The sequence below is a fragment of the Berghia stephanieae genome, chromosome 2 (assembly GCF_034508935.2).
Source record: "Berghia stephanieae isolate SIO BIC M18660-M18661 chromosome 2, UCSD_Bste_1.3, whole genome shotgun sequence".
Classification (NCBI taxonomy): Eukaryota; Metazoa; Mollusca; class Gastropoda; order Nudibranchia; family Aeolidiidae; genus Berghia; species Berghia stephanieae.
In genome coordinates this window covers 36,107,337-36,132,336 of record NC_088361.1, presented here as the reverse complement: position 1 = coordinate 36,132,336, position 25,000 = coordinate 36,107,337, and the positions used below count along the sequence as shown (strand labels likewise).

At 37.9% G+C, this 25,000-nt stretch overlaps 1 protein-coding gene across 1 annotated transcript in view; it reads right to left on the bottom strand.

Moving 5' to 3' along the window:
• LOC144964797 (potassium/sodium hyperpolarization-activated cyclic nucleotide-gated channel 3-like) overlaps positions 1 to 25,000 on the bottom strand; it is a 157,118-nt gene that overhangs the window by 55,517 nt on the left and 76,601 nt on the right. The window contains 1 exon segment of the mRNA XM_078899426.1: positions 14,364 to 14,531. Within this exon segment, the coding sequence (XP_078755552.1) occupies positions 14,364 to 14,531 (168 nt within the window).

Genomic DNA, 25,000 nt, shown 5'->3' with positions numbered 1-25,000 from the left:
TACAATGCAATGAAATAAAACAAAAATTGTATATAAAAAAGATTGAGTCATAAAGTATGTCTCATATTTTTGTTCCTCCCTCTTGTCTGTCTTCACCTTCGTAGATCAGCTTGTAGTCAGTCTCGAGCTTATGGTTAAATACAATTAATCGTTCCCTATTTTTTGGATCGTAAGAGCATTTTATAGAATATTTGGAAGTTGTTTTATTTTTCTAAACATAAAATTAAAGGTAACTTTGAACATTTGGGCTCAAACCGTTTTAAGTCGGTTGCAAAAATATTAAAAAACGGCAATGCGTAAACTTGGGAGCCGAAAAAAATGAGTTGAACATTACATGAATGAAAGTTATTGAGTTAGAAAGAAAATTCATGCTTATAATCAATTGAAGAAAGACGCCCTTCCGTGTGGCGTATAGTGAGATGCCGTCACCTAGGCATCCCAAGAACGAATATAGATAATCCATCAAAGTTTGATGTCAAGAGGAATCACTCACGTTGTTCAAAGTGAGCAAATTGGAGGCAAATTGAGTTTTCTGCCAAAATTTTAAATACTGGCATTTTCAGAGCAGGGGCGTGGCTCTATTGATTCAAATGGTGCCTGGCACCGCATCCATGTATTAAAAATGGATAGCAGCATTTTTTTAAATATATAAAATTGAGAAATGGTATATACCGCCTTTTGTCAACAGTGCGAAACATACCCCCTTTCCGTCACAACGTCTATCCACGCTTCTATCCCGATTCACACAGTCCGTTGATGACTGTCAGCGACTGTGTACCATGGCTGAGCGAGTGACTGGATTTCCCCACTGGAGCGGATTTGTTTTGGATCCATTTAAGGCTATAACTATCAGTGTTGCCACATTGACTACCTGAGAATATGGCTCGAATTTTTACCATCTTCAAATACGAGAAAAAACCCGCCTCAGGTGCCGAGCAATATTTGCTCCAACTCTGGTAGACTGGGGAATAATAGCTAATGTTGGCCATTTACGTCTTAGTATGGGAACTTCGACCATCTTTATTACTATCGAAATCACATTTATTAACAACTTCATTTGTTTCTCTCTCTTTGTCGTGATTATTGAATATTAATTTATTATTATCATTTATTTCTACTATTATTATTATTATTATTATTATTATTATTATTATTATTATTATTATTATTATTATTATTATTATTATTATTATTGCTGCAAAAATTTATATGAAGGAATGTGAACGAATTAAGCACTAACTTTCTTCATAGTGATGCTACATGATCTTCACGTGAATATGTGTGTTCACTTTGTGTGTGCGCGCGCGCGGTCATCACACACAGTGAGAGGGAGAGAGAGAGAGAGAGAGAGAGAGAGAGAGAGAGAGAGAGAGAGAGAGAGGATGAGATAGACAGATAGATAGATAGATAGATAGATAGATAGATAGATAGATAGAGAGAGAGAGAGAGAGAGAGAGAGAGAGAGAGAGAGAGAGAGATCTTGTATGGTGTCATGTTTGATTTCCGAAGTGGAATGGGGCTGTTAACATTCTTACGCTTTGTAAGTTTTGAAATTAACCTTTGTTCGATTGACATTCAATGTCCGCATGTGTCCCTTTAGTCATTTCCCTCAGTGTCCAAACTCCAATCAATATATATTCGTTCGTGATTTCTATAAACAAACTATTGAAAAGATTTCCAGGAGTAGAGTCATCACCATGCAAATTTACTTCACAAATATGTAATTATTTTCTTTTTTTAAATTTCTTTTATATTTACAAATACAGCGTGTGTAAGTCATTTTCGTCTGGCACCACTTTATACCGTAAGCATGCCACGGCGCTGTTTCAGAGTATGGCCGATTTCTTCTTCAAATTGTTAATCTTAACTAATAACATTAATTGCAAAGATTGAACAAAAACTTATTTGCTTTATAATATCATTAATATGGTGTAGATTTTACGGACCAAAATTGTATATCAATCTTGTTATTTTCACTATTCCAAGTCATATCTGGGTAACTAAACTTAAAATAACTTATGTGCTAATATCGTGCTGAATTTAATTTCTCTCTCACACACAAACACACACACACACACACACACACACACACGCGCGCGCGCTTACTCGAGATATCGCTATTTCACTCTTACTCGATCACCTATTCCTCCCCCCTCTCTTTTCCCATCTCTAAAGATACTATATGAAGATGTCTGGAACAGAAGAATATAAGGTAACAATTTGTTTTTTCATCAAGAGGATTTTTGTATGGCTTTATTTTGACATGGATAAAATTTAACTATTTGAATCACCAAGGCTTGAGTCAAAACAGTATATACAAAATATAACGTTTTTTGTTTTTTGATTAGTAATTTACAATATAATATACTTAAATCATATTCCGTTATACATATGCTCTCCATCATTTTCTGTAAGTTCCGAAAGGTACCACCAAGGCAACCCAGATTGTTTTACTTCAACCATACGTCAATGGTAAAACGTTGTGATAATATTATAATAAACAACGGTCAAACTAAGCTAGGCTTGGCATTTCAATTAGACAAATTAATAATAGGCTTACATCCAGCTATTATCAGTGATAATTAGCAGGGAATTAAAATTGTCTTGCATATCCGAGGGATACGGTTTTGAAACATGTCTCCTGAAAGTTTGGCGACTTACTTATCCGAGCCAGCGACCACCTGAGCTCTAGCCCTTTGGTCTTGTGCCATGACTTAGAAGTTAGACATCATTTGTAGTTGTTCCAGGTGACTATAAAGTGTGTTACTGATGCTTGGATTTGGTGGGAAGTTTGGCGACAAAACAATGGCTCTTATCTAGAATATCTTGCATTGCGAATTATTTCTTTCTTTGTAAAAACGACTTTTAAGGAGTATCCATGTCTTCATTTCCGAAATTGCTTGCCACTGCCACATTATGTTGCTTTAGCCCCGACAAAACAAATAAATAAACTATTTGAAATATTTTTTAAAAACCCAACTTATTTCATATTTTCCGATTTGAGCTAAATTTATTTTTGTAAATACCTCATCGCTTAGTAATAGGATATGAATTTAAAAGAAATATATTTAATTATTTATTCCAGTGCATTTCCGCAGATTAACTATGTTCAATGCGCGTCAGACTGTTTTATTTACTCCGCCAGCAGGTTATATACAATATATAGTAATTTAGAAACGTATAAAACCATGTTTTAATTTCACACAGTACCAGTCCCCTGTCAGGAGTCCTTTTTGTACTGACACTCTAACGATATCAGTTACTGCCCAGAGCCAGGCTACTCATTCACACCTGAGTTGTGTGATGGTGTGATATGATGCATTTACATTTCTGGATTCCAAACGCTAATTCTCGTGAACCAGATGTAAATGTGTCAATATTGTGAGGATGTCTTTCTAAATCATCATCTAATATTTCCAACTAGATTGTTGATGATCACAACAAAAAACTTAAAGTTTATTTTTTTCTACATTACATCAAAGGATTACCTATTTAGTTTTTAGCCTAATTGTACTGAAGGGACTACTTCTCAAATAATTATCGATCGATGTCACCAAGGAAATCATAATAAACGATATATAAGAAAAAGCTGACGTGCATTTATTTGCAGGTCTGATAACCCAATTCATTACGGGCTCATTATTGTAATGGAAATTTTAAAAAGTGACGCAAAATATTGTCCATCACAACAATGTTAAACTAGGTCCATGAGTGGGTTAGGATGTCAGACTTGCATATGTATTTGTCGGAACAGAACAAGCAAATTGCTTTGCATTGCCTTATTGCATTCTTTATTATTGTTAAGCAAGTTATGCTCATGGAGTTACGCAATGTATGTTTTCTGAAACTAGATCATATAATTATATCATAATTTGTGGTTACTCCTTGATGAATTTCGCGATAAAATATGCTGTAACAAAAACATAATTTTCAGTTTTATTATATTTTATTTCTAATTGATAGAAACTGAAAATCATTTATCCACCTGAAAAGGGGATTTTGTAGCTGCTGTTTAGTTGTTTTTAAATTAATTTCTATTAATAAACTTGTTTCGCGCTACTATCCCGTCAGTTAGAATTCGGTCATGGATAGGGTTGGTGCACATATTATCAGAACCACTTGAGCCTATTGATTTGGCTAAAAATAATACGACTTTAACCGGTTAACTGTCGTACTCTGGAAAAAAAACGCGTTTTAAAAAAATTTAGTCAGGAAACTTATCCTTCCAATATCGGTCGATTTAAATGACCCTTATCTTGGCTAAAACTCCCAAACCTGGGAGTGAAAGAAGACATCGCGAGGGCCCAGGTTTGAGAGGTTTTTTTTGCAGATGAGAGTCATTTAAATTGATCCATATTTGAAGACGAGGTTTCTGGCCAAATTTGTTAATGTGTGTTTACCAGAGTACTGCAGTTATCTGGTTAATGGAACACGAGTTACACATAACAATCCAGGGTTAAATCTTGATTCCATCCAAAAATAGCAAATGATGAATGGGAGCGGATAAACACAATTGACGGCTCATCGTTTTAATAGAGCAGGTTCTCACAGTTAATCTTTTAGTGTTATTCAGATAAAGCGATTTTTTAAAAAAATGTGTGTAATCAAACCAATAAATAAAGTTCGCCATTTTTCATATGCTTATCAGCTGCACTCCTTCAATTTCTATTTTAAAAAACAATATAGAATGTTCTGAAAGCCAAAACGTGTTTTAATTACAATGAAAAGATTTAACTCCCAATTCCTTTTTGGCTCAAATTCGCCAACTCGTCCCCCCTCGTGGATCTTTACCTTGCAGTTGGTGAGGGGGCTTGAGGCACACGGGAGGGCAAAGGTGTAAATCCCGGTCGACCGTCACGAGACCATCCCGGGTATCGAGCCAACGAGCCACATGAGCTGCTCGCCCCGGTGTGTGACTAAATTTGATCCAAACCCGGTGCCCGAATAGCAGCCCTATCCCGGGCGCCACACTATTGTCCTTATGTCGAGTCCCAAACAGTCCCGTCAATGGCGAAGCGGTCTGCCGCCTAGCCAAATAATACCGCGTTCGTGTCGCCCGGGTCGTCGGCACGTCCGAGAAAAAAGCAAACGTCCCATGCATCAATCGATCCGCGGCCTGCCGATTGGAAAATGCGACGGCGGGGATGGCGAACTGACGCGTATAATGTCCCTGAACGTCGAGAGCCAGAGTATGGCAAAAAACGAGCTTTTATCAAAGCTACTGGCCGTTCATTGCGTTGATATCCTCCTTTTACAGGAGACCCACCTTTATTCAGGCGCGCAATCTTCCCGATTCCAGATCCCAGGCTATACGGTGGTCCAACGCGAGGACACTTCGAGGCTCAAAGGAGGGTTAGCGTTTACGCTAAAGAGCCATCGAAGGTAAGGGTCATTGAGAGCGTAACGGACAGCAATGGGGTGAACCGAATTTCCGTGGAAGTAGGTGGACTGTGTTTGCATAATATTTACAAACCACCTAGAGCGACTTGGACTACACCACCGGTACCGGTGGTCAGCCATCCTTCCATCTGTCTGGGAGACTTTAATAGCCACCATCACGAATGGGGCTACCGAGACTGCAACGAGGCAGGAAGACAACTCCGCTCATGGATGGACTGTAATGATCTACACCTAGTGTACGATCCTACAGCCAAGGGTACCTTCAGGGGTACCCGCCATAAGAAGGAGTATACTCCAGACCTCACCCTCGTAACGAAAGGCGCGAACGGTGAACCGTTGCAGGTGAAGCGGACAGTCCTCGGGGACTTCCCGCATAGCCAGCACAGGCCGGTTCTTGTCACAGCTGGGGTGACAATACCGAGGGTGCAGTCTCTCCCACTTTGCAGATGGAATTTCAGGAAGGCTGACTGGGAGGAATTCAGTTCCTATATCGAGCAGGTCTGCCCTGCCATTCCTCCCAAGTCCAAGAATATAACCAGATTTAGTAGGCTACTGGTTAAGAGCGCTCAACGCTCTATTCCACGGGGCAAACGGAAATTCTACACCCCTTGCTGGACAGCAGAGTCGGAAGAGCTGTACCGAGAGTACCAGCAGACCCAGTCCCAGGACACAGCCGATAGACTACTCCAGTCTCTGGCAGAGGGAAGGAAGCAACGGTGGCAGGAGACCGTGGAAAGTCTCGACTTTACACACTCCAGCCGCCACGCTTGGCGTTTGATAAAGAAATTGGACCCAGATCGGAATTTCGCGAAGGCTGCACCGGAATGCGAGGCAGACACAATTGCCAAGAATATTAAGAACCGTAGCAAGCGGGTCCCTAATCAGGCTTTTGAGCGCGGTGTCCGCAAGGCGTACCGTACGATTTTGGACTCGCTACCTGCGGAGGAGTCGGACTGGACGGCCCCGTTCAGTCCCCGAGAAGTGGGTGCAGCCATTAGCGAAGTGAAGAACGGCAAAGCAGCTGGGATAGATGGTGTATATCCCGATATGGTGACGCATCTGGGCCCCAGGGCACGGGCCTGGCTAGCAGAGGCAATGTCTGACATCCTTGCAAACGGAAAGCTTCCACAAGTGTGGAAGCATGCGAAGATAGTTGCCATCCTGAAGCCAGGGAAGCCGGCGAAGGAGGCAGACAGTTACAGACCCATATCGCTGCTGAGCTGTCTTTACAAACTGTTGGAGCGTGTTCTATTAAACCGATGGGGGCCGGTCCTAGACGCTGCCCTGCCACCTGAGCAGGCAGGCTTCAGGGAAGGGAGGTGCACCACGGAGCAGGTCATTGCCCTTACAGAGCATATTGAGCACGGGTTCGAGAGAAAACAGCAAACAGGTGCTGTGTTTATAGACCTATCAGCGGCGTACGATACGGTCTGGTGCGATGGGTTAATGCTCAAACTTGCAAAAATCATAAGGTGCAAAAAGACCTTGAAGTTGTTCTCTTCGATCTTAGGGGAAAGGCAATTCCACGTCGCGCTGGGAGACGCCACGAGCAAAGTTAGGAAATTGAAGAATGGGGTCCCTCAGGGGTCGGTACTTGCGCCAATGTTGTTTAACGTTTACATTAGCGATATGCCGAACACTTCCTCCCTGAGGCTGGGATACGCAGACGACTGGGCACTCGTTACTCAGAGTAAAGTGTGGACCCGTCTCGAGAGCGTACTCAGCGAGGACGTCACCAGACTCAAATCCTACTTTGACAAGTGGTACCTGAAGATGAACACTTCAAAAACCGTGGCCACTGCATTTCACTTATGCAGTGGTTGGCACACACCGTAAACTGAATGTCCTAGTCGGGGACCAGCCACTCCCATATGAGCCGCGTCCAAAATACCTAGGGGTGACGCTGGATCGCAGCCTTACCTATCGGGTTCATCTCGAAGGGGTTGCCCGGAAGATAGAGAAGCGGAATAGTCTTCTGAGGAAGCTGGCGGGATCGACTTGGGGCGCTAGCCAAGCGCTCCTGAGAACATCCGCCCTGGCACTATGCTATTCCACCGCGGAGTATTGCGCTCCAGTGTGGGGTAGAAGCAGAAACGTTGAGAAGGTGGATGTAAAACTTCGCAAGTCGATGCACATAGTGTCGGGAACGCTAGCAACAACCCCTAGAGAATGGGGCCCGGTGATGGCAGCGATCCAGCCCCCCGATGTCCGGAGGGAGACCATTACGGGAAACTGGCTGAGTAAGATCAAAGAGAGAGGGAATGGGGATACCCCTCTAATGCGCATAATGAACGGTGCCCCGGTTTCGAGCCGAAATAAGTCCCGGCAACCCTTGTACGCAGAATCCCTGACTACGGACAGAGCTGCACATACGAGATGGAAGTCGGTTTGGACGAATTCAATCCCTCGTGGGGGGGGGGACCTACACTCCTCTAAGCTTGGTGAGAAGTTGCCAGGCTTTGATACCAGTAAGAGGAGACACTGGGTAGCTGCGAATCGGCTTCGGTCGAGGAGCTGCCTAACGGCCGGTGCGTTACATCAGTGGGGTCTAACTTCCTGTCCTTTATGTCCACGCTGTGGGCAAGAACCCGAAACGGCAGAGCATCTAGTCGAAAGGTGTGTTGTGACGATGCTACCGGGCGGGTTCGCGACGGTGCACGAATGCGGACCGGACTTTGCTGATTGGGTCGATCGTCATAACATAATAGTGTGAACCATAAGAAGCTGCTGCCAACTCGTCTGATTTGACTCCTGGAAGCCATTTATCCGATTCACACTTTCGTGAATTGAGGTAAATTGGGATTTTATTTCTTGCACGAGGAAAAGACCATTTCCTGTCATGCAAAGATAATTTAACTGTTGCCATTTCTCAATCCATTTTGGCCCCATTGCCGATTGCGCGCGCGCGCGCGTGTGTGTGTGTGTGTGTGTGTGTGTGTGTGTGTGTGAGTAAAGTTATATAAATATATGATATATGCATATATTATAGGGGGGCGAAGTGGCTGAGTGGTCAAGGCATTGCACTGTGACCCGGTTGACCCGGGTTCGAGTCCTGCTTCAGGCACTTTCGTTTTTTTCCTTGAGCAAGATTATTAACCCTCAATTTGCTCACTTGGACACCATGGGTGATTCCTGTTGACATCAGACATCTTGTTTGATGAATTATCTATATTCCTTCGTGGAATGCCTAGGCGACGATATCTTATGATATCGTGGCGCAAAAGGCATATTTTTTTTTTTTTAATGTTTTAATATATATATATATATATATATATATATATATATATATATATATATATATATATGTGTGTGTGTGTGTGTGTGTGTGTATAAGTGTATAATTATATATGTGTATTTGAAATAACTTAATTGTGTGTGTTAGATATTAATGATTACCTGCAGTGATTTATATGCTTGGGCATATCTATATTAAGGTTTCCAAGGAGGTCTCAAAATTCTCTATTTCCATCCATGCAACATGATATCAAAATCTATTTCAAACTTTAGAACACGGCCTTCTTTTAACTTGATTTCAACCGAAAGATATGATTAATTACATCGAAAGACAATTCGTCCATATAGATGCTGTGCGCTTGGCTAACAAACTCACAATATTGCCATCCAGAAATATAACGGACCAACACACAAAGATATGTGTAACCTTGAGCGTTTATAGTCTGGTTAATACAGTTTAGTGAGACTTACTCATAAACATGGATGGCAAAAAAAAAAAAAAAAAAAAACAATAACAAAGGCCTGAGTGACGTCAGCTTTGTTCTACCTATACATTTGCTGTCAAGCCTATGCTGCTGAAATCAGAGAAGAGGATTAGTCAATTCGATTGGATGCGATGCCAGCGAGTGCAAACTTAATATAATAATATTACGTCCCTTTTCATTTCTATTAATCATTACTGCAAGGAAGACCGACTAAAAACCGTGCAAGCTCCAAATGCGGTAAAATCATTTATTTCTTATATTTTTTTTGGACTTTTATATTAAAACCCAAACCCTTCCCCTACCCTTGAACCTAACAGAAATTAACGACAACCCCCTTTTTGGCGGAATAGTCGTGTGATCTAAACACACATCACGAGTCGTGTTATATCAGATGCCGCACTGTATTTTTTTTCGCAAAGATTCGAACGCCCTTGCATTGTAGTTAGGCTTCCGCGAAGTCCCAGGTTTGATAGTATCGAAGTCCCAGCTTTGATAGTTTTTATCAGCTTGAGAGTTATTATAATAGATCGATATTTGAATGGCAAAATCTTTGGCCAAAATTTAAAGACCTGATTTTTTTTGTAGATGGGCCAAGGAGTGACGAAAAGTCTTCACTTTGCATTCTTTGTACGGCTTTAAACTCTTGTGGTATGGCACTCGCCTTGGGACCGTGGGTTCCTGGTACGAGTCCTTTCTTGGCCTGCACAAAAGTCAAATCATCGGGAAAAGGCTCTTTACTCACAATTTCTCATCGAATTCAAGGGTTTAATTAGTACTTAGACAGTAACAACATTGTCTATGTATTTTTTTAAATCCCAATTATAATAGAGCCTTACAGGCGTCACATCTTGTCCTGCGTGTTACGTACTGCTGTTGGCTTGGGGACGTAATGCGCTTTGACCAAAATAAATATTATGCGATAAAAACGATCAATGTATTTATAAGAACCTCCATGTGGTGTCAAAAGTTTTGCAGGAACTAATCAAAAATAATTGAAGACTATGCAAAGGCAACGGCACCCCGGCGACTCCGTTGGTAGAGCACTCGCGTCACACGCAAAGGGACCAAGATCGATCCTGGGTGCAGTCGAATTTTTTTCCACCCCCTCCCCCTCTCCACCCAGTAGTAAATGGGTAGTTAGATCTGTTAAAAATATCGGAGGAAGTGCTTTGCGATAGACTAGCGTCCTATCTAAAGTGTAGCAAGTAATTGCTAATGTCCGTTTCACGCTATAGAAACCGGGATAAACTCTGGCTCCATGGGTTTTACGGCTCTAGAGAATGAGTTTAATATAAAAATGAAAAAGGAGAGAGAGAGAGAGAGAGAGAGAGAGAGAGAGAGAGAGAGAAAGAGAGAGAGTGATAGAGAGAGAGAGAGAGACATAGAGAAAGAGAAAGGGAGAAAGAGGGAGAGAGAAAGAATGAAAGGAAGGAAGAAAGAGAGAGACAAAGAGAGAGAGAGAGAGAGAGAGGGAGATAGAGTGAGAGAGATAGAGAGAGAGACAGAGACAGAGAGAAAGAGAGAGAAAGAGAGAGAGAGAGAGAGGGAGAGAAAGAAAGAATGAAAGGAAGAAAGAAAGAGAGAGGCAGAGAGACACAGAGAGAGGAAAGATAGATAGATAGATAGAGAGAGAGATAGAGATAGAGAGAGAAAGAGAGAGAGAGAGAGAGATGAGATGGGCGGGAGTGAAAGAGGAAATAGTAGGAAAGAAAAGAATGTATCCCATGTATTGATTGAAGTGATCAATACAGACCCCATATACATTGTTGTTAAACTTTACATTCGACAAAATAAATAAAAATAGATATAACAGATTCAGAAGGGAACAAAATACTAAGCACGGAATCTTTCGGGCTCTAAATCCTTCATCAGCCAACAACAACAAAAAATTTATTACATAAATACATTACTTATGCGCGTCCTTTCTGCATAAGATCTTGGATTGTAAACAAAAGGATGCGGTTGTTTGGTACCTAATTAAGGGCGTGCAGTTTAATATTCTGCCTCAAGATTTTGGCATTTTGTTCGCTTTTGAAGCTGTTATATTCATTTTTGTTTGTTTCTTCTTACAGTTCACAGCTTCTATCAGCTTAGTATCACATTGCACACAATGCAATGACTAACTTTAACAGCTTGGAAATAGTTAATAAATAGGCAAGTAACTTTTTAATGAAAAAAAATATTATTCACTTTATTCATTCCCAGGGGGAAATTCGTCTTTACGTTTATCCCGAAGGAATACTGGAACAACCATCCGCAGTGCAGTGCCGATAAGTGAGCTAGGGCGAGGTGACATGCTCAATTCCACACAGCGCGGAGGGGGGTGGAAAGTCAAACTCGGTACATTTCTGGCACAAAGCAACGATCATGCCAGTGAGCCACGATGAACCATAAAATAGATAGATCGAGATAGACAAACTGTCATAATATGGGAAATGACGATTAGGCATATTTTCTTTTTAATTTTATATGAAACTATAGTATAAAGGTTGACCCCAAAGGTTATATGAGCACGACATAAGTAAGTAATAGATTTTTAAAAACGGAGGACTGGAGATAAGTGAATAAGAAATGATAGATAGATTGACAGGCAGACAGATTGATATGGGCTATATATTTTTTTCAATTAACAAATTTAGTTTTAAAAAGGCCTAACTATGCGTATAGAAAACAGTGAAAAATACAAACTTTTATTTAAATGTTTGTTTGGATGACGTAGTAATGATAGAAGGAAGAGAAAAGAGTAAGAATAGTAAAATTGGCACGTTTGATTAAAAATATATTATATGACAATATAAGAATTATTAATATTGTAAAGGTAATAAGGTTTCTCCAAATATTAGCCTTTTTAACAGCAAATTATCAAATAGCTTTCAGGGGTTAGTACTGATAAATATACACTTCAAGCACAGGAAATGAATCATAAGATTTAGTTATATTAAGATGACACATGCAAAAATATGCCCTTGGCGTTCAGTTGGTGATGAAGTTAATAAGTTGGGTTTTTTTTTACTAAATGTTTGTAATCTAGTTGCTATAAAGTTTGAGACTCATTATTTCATTATCATTCTCTTATGAAATGTTAAAAGCTAATGGCTGCGACAGAGATAACGAGCCCCGAGTTGATTTAAAATCAATGGGTCCTTAGTTGAAGAGCTATTCTTAATGTTTGAACAACTCCTCGGCAAGTTCGTTCTGTAATTGATTTTAACACGCAATGTATTCATTGGCATCGCAGGTGAAATTAGTCCAATTGTTGTGCTTCGTATAATTTGATCGATTCGAATACCTAAAACAATACTGAATAGCAATGACAAAACACCATTTGTCATTCTGTTCAAGTGAATTATACTTTATAATATATCGATACATACAAATGATCATCAACTGGTCAATGTGACCCAAAAGTGAAGTGTTTTTTCCCCCTGAATTTTAAGAATATTGACTTGTTGATAGTCCATTTAATTTCAATTTATAAGATAAGATTATTCTGGAAAATGTTTGAAGTTTAAAATTGTATTTTATCATAATATAGGAATATACTTGTGAAGTCCAATCAATACAAATCGATATATAGTAATTGGTTTTATTTCCGCGATGTCATGTTCTTTTTGAGTCATTTGGGAGATATTTTAGATATTTTCATATAATAGACCACAAAACTATATGCTTTGAAAACGAGGTCAGTTATATCCCCACATCGCTCTATTGATAGTTACTAAAAATAGCAGTAATGAATTTATATTCTACAATTGAAAGATTCATTTTTTGTATTCTATCATCGTCATCATCATCATCATCATCATCATCATCATCATCATCATCATCATCATCATTATCATCATCATCATGATCATCATCATCATTACAGTTATTATTATTATTATTATTATTATTATTATTATTATTATTATTATTATTATTATTATTATTATTATTATTATTATTATTATTATTATTATTATTATTGGTGTTGTTGTTGTTAATCTTGTTGTAGCTTCAGCAACTCGTTTGTATTTTCTCTCTCATTTTCAGCTATAAACTGTTTTTGCTTATTTTCATGTCTTAGAATTTTGCATGTGTCATCATTTATATAATAATAATATACAACATTCTGTCCAATCTGAAAATACAAAGCGCTAGCCATGTCATGAAGAATTTTTGTAACTATAACCACGACTGAGTTTTAAAGACTGACGTATATTCTGTACGACTCTAGTGATTTTGTGATGCTGGAAATTGTCCTGATCACGAAAGTAAATGGCGTTGACTTAAATTTCTTGTATAAAGACTACCAATATCGGGCATAAACGAAGAGGAAAAACAACTCGAACCGAAACAAGTCATAAAAGTTGAAGTAGATCAGAATTGTGCATTACAGGAAAAATATTTGTTTTTTGTCATTTTCTCAGTCATGGTTCCTCGATCTACATAATGGATAAGGTATTGTCAGGCAAATCATCAAGCTAATTATGAATTAAAATACTCGAAGCATTTTTGAGAACATTGAATATTTTAGTAGAAAACTAAAGCCCTAAAAGCAGTGGGGAATTTTGTCTAATTATAGGTGCATACTAGACCATTTTCGATGAAAAGGCTGAAAAGGAAAAAAAATACCCACAAAAATCCGCATAAACCGATCTTGGATGAGTTTTTCCTGTGTTCCGGCAACACAATGTTTAGAGCAGAAGAGCGTAAGTGTCAAACGATTTTTCGCAGCGTTTGTTGCGTGCATGCCTTTATCAATGCCATCACCGAATATGTTCAAGTATGACCCAATATAACTGTTTTGCCAGGATTAAGCGAGGACTATTTTGATCAATTGTTATATAGCCATTCCTGACGTCGGGTTGGCGAAAGACTTTTGATCAGAAACAGCCCAACCCAGATAAGTCCGCAATTCCCCACGGTTAACATAAAACAAATAATGTGACAAAATATGGATGCCTGAAAATACCCCAGTCGAAGAGTCTGACGTTTTTCCGACGAATTTCCGATCCACGAGATAAAACACTAAGGTGTTCATACGTACAAACAACCTCCATTTTTCAAAGCTATGACTTGGCCAAGGCAAGAGCAGGGCGATTAAGAACTTGGGTTTAATTAAAAGGCGGGCACACCAATAGAAATGATACAAAGAGAACTCGTATAGTGGTATATGTACGTGAACATATATGGAGAAGAACGAAGTGTGCGAGTGATCACCTTGCCAATACGGGGGCGTTTCCACCTTCTCGTGCGTACCTGCATGGAATAGTTGGTTGAAGTCGGCCTCTGCGTCCCACATCAAGAAGATATAGTCCATTGGGACGGAACTGAGTAGATCCAGAAAGAACCAGGTTTTCATGTATTGCTTGGCTATAAGCTTCGGGTCGAGTATGATGTCATCGGCAAAATCGTTGAGAATGATGCCTGTTGAGATGGACGGGAAACAAAAATATTGGGTAAATCTCATATTTGGGAATTATTGTCACTTTGAAACGATTACAGTATGTATTAGTAAAGGAAATCGTTGAGAATGATGTTGAGATGAATGGAAAACAAAAATATTAGTTAAGTTTCATATTTAGGAAATATAATTGCATTCTTAAAATGAATACAGTGTTAGATAATTCGAAATTGGTCATTAGCAGGTGTGTCAATGACAAGAAACCTTCTACAATTAACTGTCCCAATTCCGAATTTCAGGCATGGGTTTCAGAGTGAGTTTTTCTGTTCACTAAATATGATGACCCGTGATTATCGACCTCATCTCTCACTGTCTTGTTTCGGACTCTGATTTCCTTATATGATATACTTGCCTGTCCTTTTTACAGTCTCCACTTCTATCCCTCTTTTTCTCTCCCGCAGTAGAAGAAATTGGGTTGTTTGTTTTTGTTAACACTCCCTCTGGAGATGTTAGGGGAACGAACTGTTTTAATTTTCTCAACCCCCCCCCCCCCCAACTGAGATAGAATGTTCCCTATCCATAACTTCAATAGTGTCTGACTCCGTTGTTTATTGGAAGTAAGTGAAGAATAATCTTAAAAGTTTAACTCAACAACACTTAACATGTACGACGAGATATGTCAACTGTTAGGCGATAGATATTTTATTTCGGCAAAGACAACTCTGTTCACACCTGAGTACGATGAAAAAAGGACTTAAATATGTGCAGCTCAGATCGGGACTCAAACCCTGGACCTTCCGATTCGAATGCGAGTGCCATACAACAAGACCGCATAGCCACACAAGGCATTAAATAGTCAGTTCCCCCCCCCCCCCCCCCCCCATTAACTAGATAGTATATCTGCACATATAATCCATATAAAATGAAACTGAATGAAGAATGAAAACCGTGAAGGAGAAAAGAGGATGGGTGACATAGAGGCGATTGATTACAACGCCCTCCAAAATATAAATAAATAAATAAAAGCAAACAAATTCAGACATTCATATGAAGCAAAATCCACCAAATATGCTCAATGTACTATACAATGGGTCCCTCGCCAACAACAACACTTAATATATAAAACGGCGGGCCATGACGCTTGTTGGGGACTATTATAATTTTTTTCTACAGAGTGACAACTCTGACAACTGTTAATTTCCAGGTACTCGTTTTACACCTGAGTATGGTGAGAGAATGTGAGTAAAGAGCGGTTTAAAGGACTCAGATATTCGTCGTTCATAACGGGACTAGAACCTTGGCCCTTCCGGTCCGAAAGCGAGTGTCATACCACAAGACTGCATAGCCAGAAGATTAGAGAGCTCATTCGCATAATTTTCAATGCTCGATAGGGTTTGAGGATCGTTATTCTTTAAGTGAAATATGTGTAAAGTTAAAGTGATATATATTTTTATTTCATTTCACAATTGCACGATAATTAGACAGACGAGAATCAGAATGCGAAAAAAATAAAAACGTTTAAAGTGTTGACTTCCATTGACTTAAACAATTTTAGGAATTTAGAAATTAGTTGAACTTTATCACGTCTGTTACAATCTGACCAATAATTTTTTCATACCTATTTTATTTTGTAACGCTCGTAAAAATGCATTGATGTTTATTATGGTTCCGTCATTGAAAAGTAGCTAAAGCGTAATTCTCTAATACAGGTGAGTTTTGATTGGATGTTTTAAAACAGTTTGTGTTATTGTAAAATTTCAGTTTCTTTGCGGCAGACTCTCGTTTTATTATATTAAAAATGTAAGCTTTTGATTGGCACAATATCCATTAATTTACTCCAAACAGAGCTCGCTGTGCAGTGTTCCCAAGCCACCAAAACTCTTAATATGTAGGACGAGTAGATATTGTGGCAAATGTACGGCTGTTACATTTTAATTCCGACAGACACTATGCTTTTACATGCAAGATTCTCATTTAACAGCTGAGTACGCGAGACAGTGTGAGAAAAGAGCATTGCCAAAAATACCAAAAGATCCCAAAACCCCACGTCATGGTGTATTAGTTTTTATTTATCAAATGATGGAAAAGAATCACATGTGAGAGAGAATCTGAGACGATCTAACTTTACCTCATGAGAAATGTATTACAATAATAGGAGACAATTTGAGCTTATCGTATACATTATATCTAGTTCTATAATTTATATCTTACGGTTGTGGGAGATAAATTAAACACTGACAGGGAAACAAGCAAGACATGACCACGACCAAGAAAACATGGCTTCAGGCTAGCGGACAATAGTAATCACACCTCAATAGGATAGAGGAGGACTAACGGGGTCTTGGAGTCCAGCTATTCACAGATATCTAAAGTAGGTTAATTGTAATCATGTTGTCAATGTGGTCAAACAAAGGAACGCAGACATAATATTGTTCAGTAGATGTGTAAATATTGTTGCTGAATCTCTTTCGTTCATGACGTCTGTCTGTCAATTTTGTATTTCTTTTCAAATTTTTAATTGAGCACTGGTATCATCATCTGTTATTTTCCTTCAGTGAGAAACGTAGTATTCCTATTGCTCACTGGTGTGCGCCACTACGACTTGCGCTTAGGTTATCTCGATCTTCTATAATGCACGCTATGAAAACAAACATGCTCACCAGATCAAATAAGGAAACCTTTTTCTTTTGATTGTTTGAGCGCTGTGTATTATCTATTTCTTACTTAGCATTATTTAACATTTATTTCCAGCACAGATTCCAGCCATTCTCCACGTGAGATGATTGTTTTTTATAAATAGGTAACCCGTCGCCTCGACCTGGTATGATGTCACGGTGCGATAACGGGGTTTTAAATCAAAAATAACTAGAAATGTGAAATTTTGGATTTCGTCAGTTTAAAAACAATATTTATATTGTTCTCAAAATTAATAGAAAATAATGAAAAATATTTTTTTAAATCGTGAAACAAGCCAGTTTTCAAAATTTTGACTAGAATTTAATTCTTATCATGTAGACCAACCCGACTTTATACCGTTTTTAAGTGATGGATTATATTATATTTTGTGTTGTGGGTTTGGACGGGCATCGTCTTTCTTTTCTAAAATTAATCAATACGGTTCTTTAATACGTAAAGGGCCGTGTTATAACGAAATCCTGTTCAATATTTCCCAGCCCATCAAAGTCTGATAATCACATTCTTAAGAAGCCATAAATGACTCGCCAAATTGGCGAGCACACGTTTGAGTATTCGGCACCCCTTATAAGGAACTGCTTTCGAAGATATATCAGAGATGGTAACGGTGCAGAATTCTATTAAGAAAAAAAATTGAGTTTTTATATAGTGCAATATCCGCTCAATGTGCTCAATGCGCTTTACAAGGGGTCCCTGGTCAACAGCAACATTTAACATGTAGGACGAGACATGACGCCTGTTAGGCGATATTACAATTTTTCGGACAAAGACAATGCTGTTAACGGCCAGGTACTCATTTTACACCTGAGTACGGTGAGAGAATGTGAGCAAAGAGCCTTTTCCAAGGACTCAACTATGAGCCGAGCTTCTTTCTTTTAAATACTTAACACTGTATAAATATATTGCTTTGTTTCATACTACATATATGAGTGGTTGTATGTTTGAGTGAAAGTTGTCACGTTACTGTTAAGCTCATTAAGTTTGTTGAGATTCGGAGGAAGGCAGATATAAAAACCATTCATCATCATCATCATCATCATCATCATCATCATCATCATCATCATCATCTCATCATCATCATCATCATCATCATCATCATCATCACCATCATTATCATATAATCTTGTCCCTTGGTGAACAGAAAATAATTAGGTTTAATAGTAATAAAAATAGATCACAAATTGATGTCATGGATGCCTTTGCGGTTTCTTTGGTTAAAATGTCCTGTCTTCTTTAATTTTAGTAAACTTGACGATTTCATCCTTATATTTATTATTATGGTAAATATATTATTATTAATATCAATATCATTATTTTGCATGTGTTTGAATAAACATTCATTACGTACCTGTGCCTATTTATACAAATTGGATTCCCCTATAAACTAAGGATATAGTAATGCATTTTTTTGCACAGCTTACATAAAGCGTGACCCAATCATTGAAGTATTCCACCTGGGGGTGGATTGTGATATTTGTATATAAAAAAGTATTGAATCCTTAACTACCCTTTTTTCAACAAACGATCCTGCGAAATCTTGGTCAAGATTATGAGTCATTTCATAATTTAATCAGTCCTCTCATTTGTTTAGCACTTTACATGACATCTTATACTCTTGACAAAATTTTGAGAAAAAAAATTCTCTCTCTCTCTCTCTCTCTCTCTCTCTCTCTCTCTCTCTCTCTCTCTCTCTCTCTCTTTCTCTCTCTCTCTCTCTCTCTCTCTCTCTCTCTCGCTCTCTCTCTTTCTTTCTCTCTTTCTCTCTCTCTCTCTCCCTCTTTCTTTCTCTTTCTCTTTCTTTATTTCTCTCACTCTCTCTCTTTCAATCACAAACACACACATACATACACACATACACACAATCACTTTAACACACCAACACTACTCACAGAAACAAGAAAAAGTTAAGCAATTTTAGATCGAACGTTTTCCTCCCACGCCATCGTGCGTACAGCTAGGAAAGCGCATGCGTATCACGCCGACCGGGCGATAACCGTTCCATTCATCATGGCGTCAAATCAGGCGTGAGATACAATCAGAATACGTCTGCACGCCAAACACTAACGGGATAGTTCAGAAAGTGCCCACGACTACGATAAAATAATTATTCAGTTGGCCCTGGTTCCCTAATTCCATAAAGAATACCCAAAGGATTGTCAACCAAACCATATAATGGAATAAATACATCAATTTTATATTAAAATCCCTTTAGAAGGAACATGCTTTAATGGAGATCCAAGATTTCATAAACAGTCTGCACTTTCCGAGCAATAATGATCGCTAAAAACTTACCAGAGTAAAGGATAATAACCTTAATTTCAACAATCTGTCAGTGACATCATTGTTTTCTTTGTAATGTAAGTGGTTAATCAGAACAATGCTGATTAATGGAAGCGATATATATATATATATATATATATATATATATATATATATATATATATATATATATATATATATATATATATATTCATGTTTCGTCCAACCTTGTCTTTGATCACATAATTTGTTGTTGTACAACGATTGGACACTTCTCAATGTATCTAAATGCGCTGCTTTGTTTATGAAAGTTGTAAACATAACCATTAGTCATGCTGAGCAAAATGACCAATTGTATGTAACGTTAGATATTTCTCAAACTGCGAACACTTTTCATTATGTAGGTAATTTTCAGCACACTTTGCAATGTGACCAGCCAATGACCTCGAGCACATGAAATGTGAGATTGATCGTGCCCATTGGAACGATTTTTGAGTTTCATCATCGCCCTCTTAAACACACACACACACGCGCGCGCGCGCGCGCACTTTTTCCAATTAACTTTAAACAAATGTCATTTAAATATTACTAATAATGGTACGACTTGTAAAAAGTCACCTATGGGATCAGAAAAAAGTGAATAGTTGACTGTCTTATAAAAGTCAGATTTGCTAAGTACCTGTTATATAATTTGTCTGCCGTTTGATTGGTTGATAGTTGTTAGTACCGGATAAGTACAGTAGCATTATGCCACATGCTTTGTACTTGTATTGTCCTGAATGCGTCTCTTCTGAAGTTTGGCGGAGGAGCATACGATGTTCTTTCAAATGAGAGTAAAGATATAACACTATACATGAGACAGACTTTGTTGGGACAATTAGAGGGCTTAAGAAAAGACAATCAATTTCAAATGAGTTGGCCAGATATGGCAGTATACAACAACTGGTGGTTGGTAAACTTACTTTGACAAGAAACTTTAGACAGTTTTTGATGGCCTCATTATTCACAAGATCACTGTGGCGACACGATAAGACGTAATTAATCTGCATATTTCATTTTCAGATATTCATCATGCCAACGAAATCTTGCTTCTTCTTCTTCTTCTTCTTCTTCTTCTTCTTCTTCTTCTTCTTCTTCTTCTTCTTCTTCTTCTTCTTCTTCTTCTTCTTCTTCTCTCTCTATCTCTCTCTGATCTAAGAGCATTTTGAGCCTGTGGTGATAGGCGCGTTATAAATGTCATTCATTATTAAGAAGAAAACAGTAGACATATCAAAGTCAAATAAACCAGGATATTGACGATTTTTAAAAGTTGAAGAACTAAATATGACTTATGTCAGTGACGACTCTGATTCTTGTTTACCCAAACGGTGTACCTAGACTTAACTTTTAAAAACTAGATTAATTCCGACATAATACCGTTTTGAGACGGTTGGTCACAAAATATGCTCGTCAGTGACGAGAGCAACTCGCAGATATCCATTGTTGGACACGTTGATATATCTTCAACGATGATATTGTGATGAAATGAAATGCAGTCTAGACAGGAGTGGCCATTATCCAGTTTTTATTTGGGACAAATCTTGTGTACAAAACAAACCCCAAGTGCTCTAATCTATGTAATACAGTGGGCGTATCCACTGTGGGGCAAATTACACGATCATAAAAACATACGACCCCAAAGTTGTTGAATATAAAGATGGATGAATATATATATATATATATATATATATATATATATATATATATATATATATATATATATATGTATATATATATATATGTATATATATATATATATATATATATATATATATATATTATATATATGTATTGATTTAACTACCGAAAGGTCATTGTATGTTATGTTATGTTTTGTTATGTTATGTTATGTTATGTTATGTGTCTGTGAGAAAGTGTATAAGAGGGAGAGGTGGGAGAGATAAAAGGAAAGACAGACAGAGAGAGAGAGGAAGAGAGAGAGAGATAGAGAGAAATAGAGATTGAGAGAGTGAGAGATAAAAGGAAAGACAGACCGAGAGAGAGGAAGAGAGATAGATAGATAGATAGATAGATAGATAGATAGATATATAGATAGAGAGAGAGAGAGATAGAGATAGAGAGAGAGAGAGAATCATAATAGATTCCATTCTTACAAATGTATATAGTAAATTTCTGTCCTTCCTTAACTGTAATGTTTTGCGATTTTCATGAACATTTTGATTTAAATCTGCAGCATAACATTTAACCAAAGCACGCTACATTATCGTATTATTATTAGAATCTTCCTTCGAAATCAGACTTTTATGATAACATCTAAATCACTTGAGGGGTATAGTTTGATTGATATTGTACTCTTGCGTTTCGGAATACGAACTTTTTTTTTTAAAGTTGGGAACACATCCGGAATGTTAAAATATAGGTATGCAAGAATCTTGTAAAAATATTAGATGGAAATATGATAGAAATTGTAGTATAATTATAAAAGTTTATAGAGAAGACGCTGGATAAAATGCAGATAGCAAAGTCTGGTCTGATATTCTTTATTAAATCTAATTTATAATCCTTTAACCTTTATTGGTAACTTGATAGCATAATAAGACGGCAGAGTTTGATGACATATGACATCTAAAAACGAAACTTGAGTGTGTTGTAGTATGCATACTAAATGGGAAATAAAAACAATATGAAAATACAAATTACTGAACAAAATAAGACTGCAATGATGACTAGGTAACTAGGTTTTTGAGGTCAGAATCAGTGCCTTCTGAAATCACGAATTACTTCAAGAGGTGTATATTTAGCAATAGAGCAAAAAGGTATTGTGTACCTAACTATCATTCTGTCAGTGTCTGTATTTGTCTGATGCGAAATTTAACAGGAACAAACGTGAACGGATAGTTATAATTGATGCTTAATCTTTTGATTTTGATTTGGGGGGGGGGGGGGGGGGGGGCGCCGATAACTCAATAGCAGTACACCTGACTTGATTAAAAATAAATGGACCGTTTTCCAGTCAAGTTTTTTTTCTGTTTGTCATCTGAGTTCTTTGTATATCGAACACCGATTGAGTTGCAGGCTGCGTGAACGTTGCAGAGAAAACTTGCCAGAGAATAGCATCGATAAAAAGAGGGCAAGCAATTCAGGAAGTATTTTGCTCAACCTGCTAAGTCAAATCCAGATAGAAATGAGTTAATGCCCAAGCAATCTATTGGACACTTTAAAATCACATGAGGTAACTCAAAGTTACAAAATACGCATGGTATTGCTCTGTGAGGGGAAGACAACCGTTTCCCCTTTTGGTCACAAAATAAATGACAAAAATTGCGGTTATTTCTGAATGATGAAATTGCGACTTAACAGCTTTTGGAAGCCACGTCAGCACATATTTACAGGTCTGAGAACTTGACACAATCATGGGCTTGTTTTGATATAATAATAATAAATCACTTGTATAGCGCGCAAATTCCATGAATTCATGCTCTAATGCGCTTTACAATAAAACACGAACTCACAAAGGGAAAATAAAATAAAAACTACATCACTGAAAGCTTAGTTTGAAGAACAATAAATTAAATTAAGTAAAGCCTATTTAAACAGTTCTGTCTTCAAATTGGACTTGAAAGAGTTAAAAGTTGGAGAGTTTCTGGTTGTGGGGGACAGGGAATTCCAGATTTTTGGAGCTGTATACGAGAATGATCTGTTGGAAAAAAAATTTCTTGATGTAGATCTTCTGGTTTCGAGTTGAAAGGATATTGAGGATGGATGATTTCTTGATGGTATATTGACGCTTAAGAGATGTTTGATATAGTCAGGAGCTTGTCCATGTAAGCATTTGTAGGTGATGCAAGCTACTTTGAATTCATTTCGTTGGGCAATTGGAAGCCAATGTAGTGATTTCAGAACCGGGGTTATTCTCTCATATCTTCTGGTCCTGGATATGACTCTAGCGGCATTGTTTTGAGCTACTTGCAAAGCCCTAGTTGTTTTAGCGTGTAAACCAAATAAGAGGCCATTGCAATAGTCGATACTTGTCACGAGGGCATGGTGATTATTTTAACCGTCTCAGTGTCGTGTTGATCTCTAATTCAATTTATGTTTCTCATGTGGTAGTTTACTGACTGACAGACTTTGGTGATATGCGTAATCATGTCAAGATTTTCATCAAAGTAGAAGCCGAGGTTTCTGACGGATGGTGAATTGTCGATGTTGTTTTCAAGGATATTGATGCTTTCAACAATAGCGGGCGAGCTAAAAAGTTCTTTTCTGTCATTTTTCTTGGATGAGACAGTTTTCTTGATGTGATTTCGTTTGGCCTCTACTTTCAAACTATTGTTGTAAAGGACATTATTTTGTGTTGGTTCGAGAGTATTTTCATTACAACAATGAACACATAACAATTTTGGTCATCAGCCTGGAAATAAATATAATCTTTACTAGCCATTAAAAGCTTCCAAAATAATAACAAAGACAAAAAAAAAAAAAGAAATTAAAAGCCTTTCATAAATGCTACAGATCGTGATTCTATAATTCGAACTATGTTCTCAACGCGCACGCGCAAGCTCGGGCAGCGGTTGGTAACACGTCCAGAATTTCAAACAGCCAGATTGTAAGAATCGTATATTATACAATACACATGATTTATTGTCGAAATAATCTTGATACGGAAAATTGAAATTATAGTCTAAAATATACAAACTCAGGTTTTTAAAAATATTTGTTGAATACATATCGTATCCTAAGGTTAACAAAGCCAATATTTTATATTTCTGATTATTTTAACTTTACACTCACCATTGGCATCAGTTATAACCCAGCACCACATGTGGTGCTTGAGAAGGATGCAGAGAATATCGTATACTGCACACAAAACGAACGAAGAAGTGCTAAAACAAACATACCAACAAAGGAAACTAATGCCCTTAATAGCGGATCGACAACTATCCTTTTTCGGACACATAGTAAGGAAAGATAAGAAAAATACCTGGCAAGTTGTGGAAAAATACCTGGTAAACGCGCCCGGGGGAGACAAAGAAAAACACTCATAGACCAACTGAAGGGCTTCACCAACCTAACAATCCAAGAGCTGTTTGAAAAAGCAAGAGACAGGGAGGAATGGAGAGAGATAATTCATGCAGTATCCGAAGCCTGGACCAGGCATGGAACCTAGAAGAAGAAGATAACCCAGCACAATACCGCTTTGAAACCAATGGCCGCATATACACCTATAACATCTATAATTTTTGTAAAACGGTCATATATTTTGTTTCCATTCCCCATTTGGTGTATTTAACTTTTACTGATTAAAATACAGTCTGTATGTCAACAAATCGGTGTGTGTGTGTGTGTGTGTGTGAGAGAAAGAGTGTGCATATATATATATATATATATATATATATATATATATATATATATATATATATATATATATACGTGTGTGTGTAGAGTGCACAGCACATTCACAGCCACATGCATTATCTGGGCAAACACAAACACGAAAAAGACACGGAATCCGATAATATACGATTCTTTCATCTCTTTG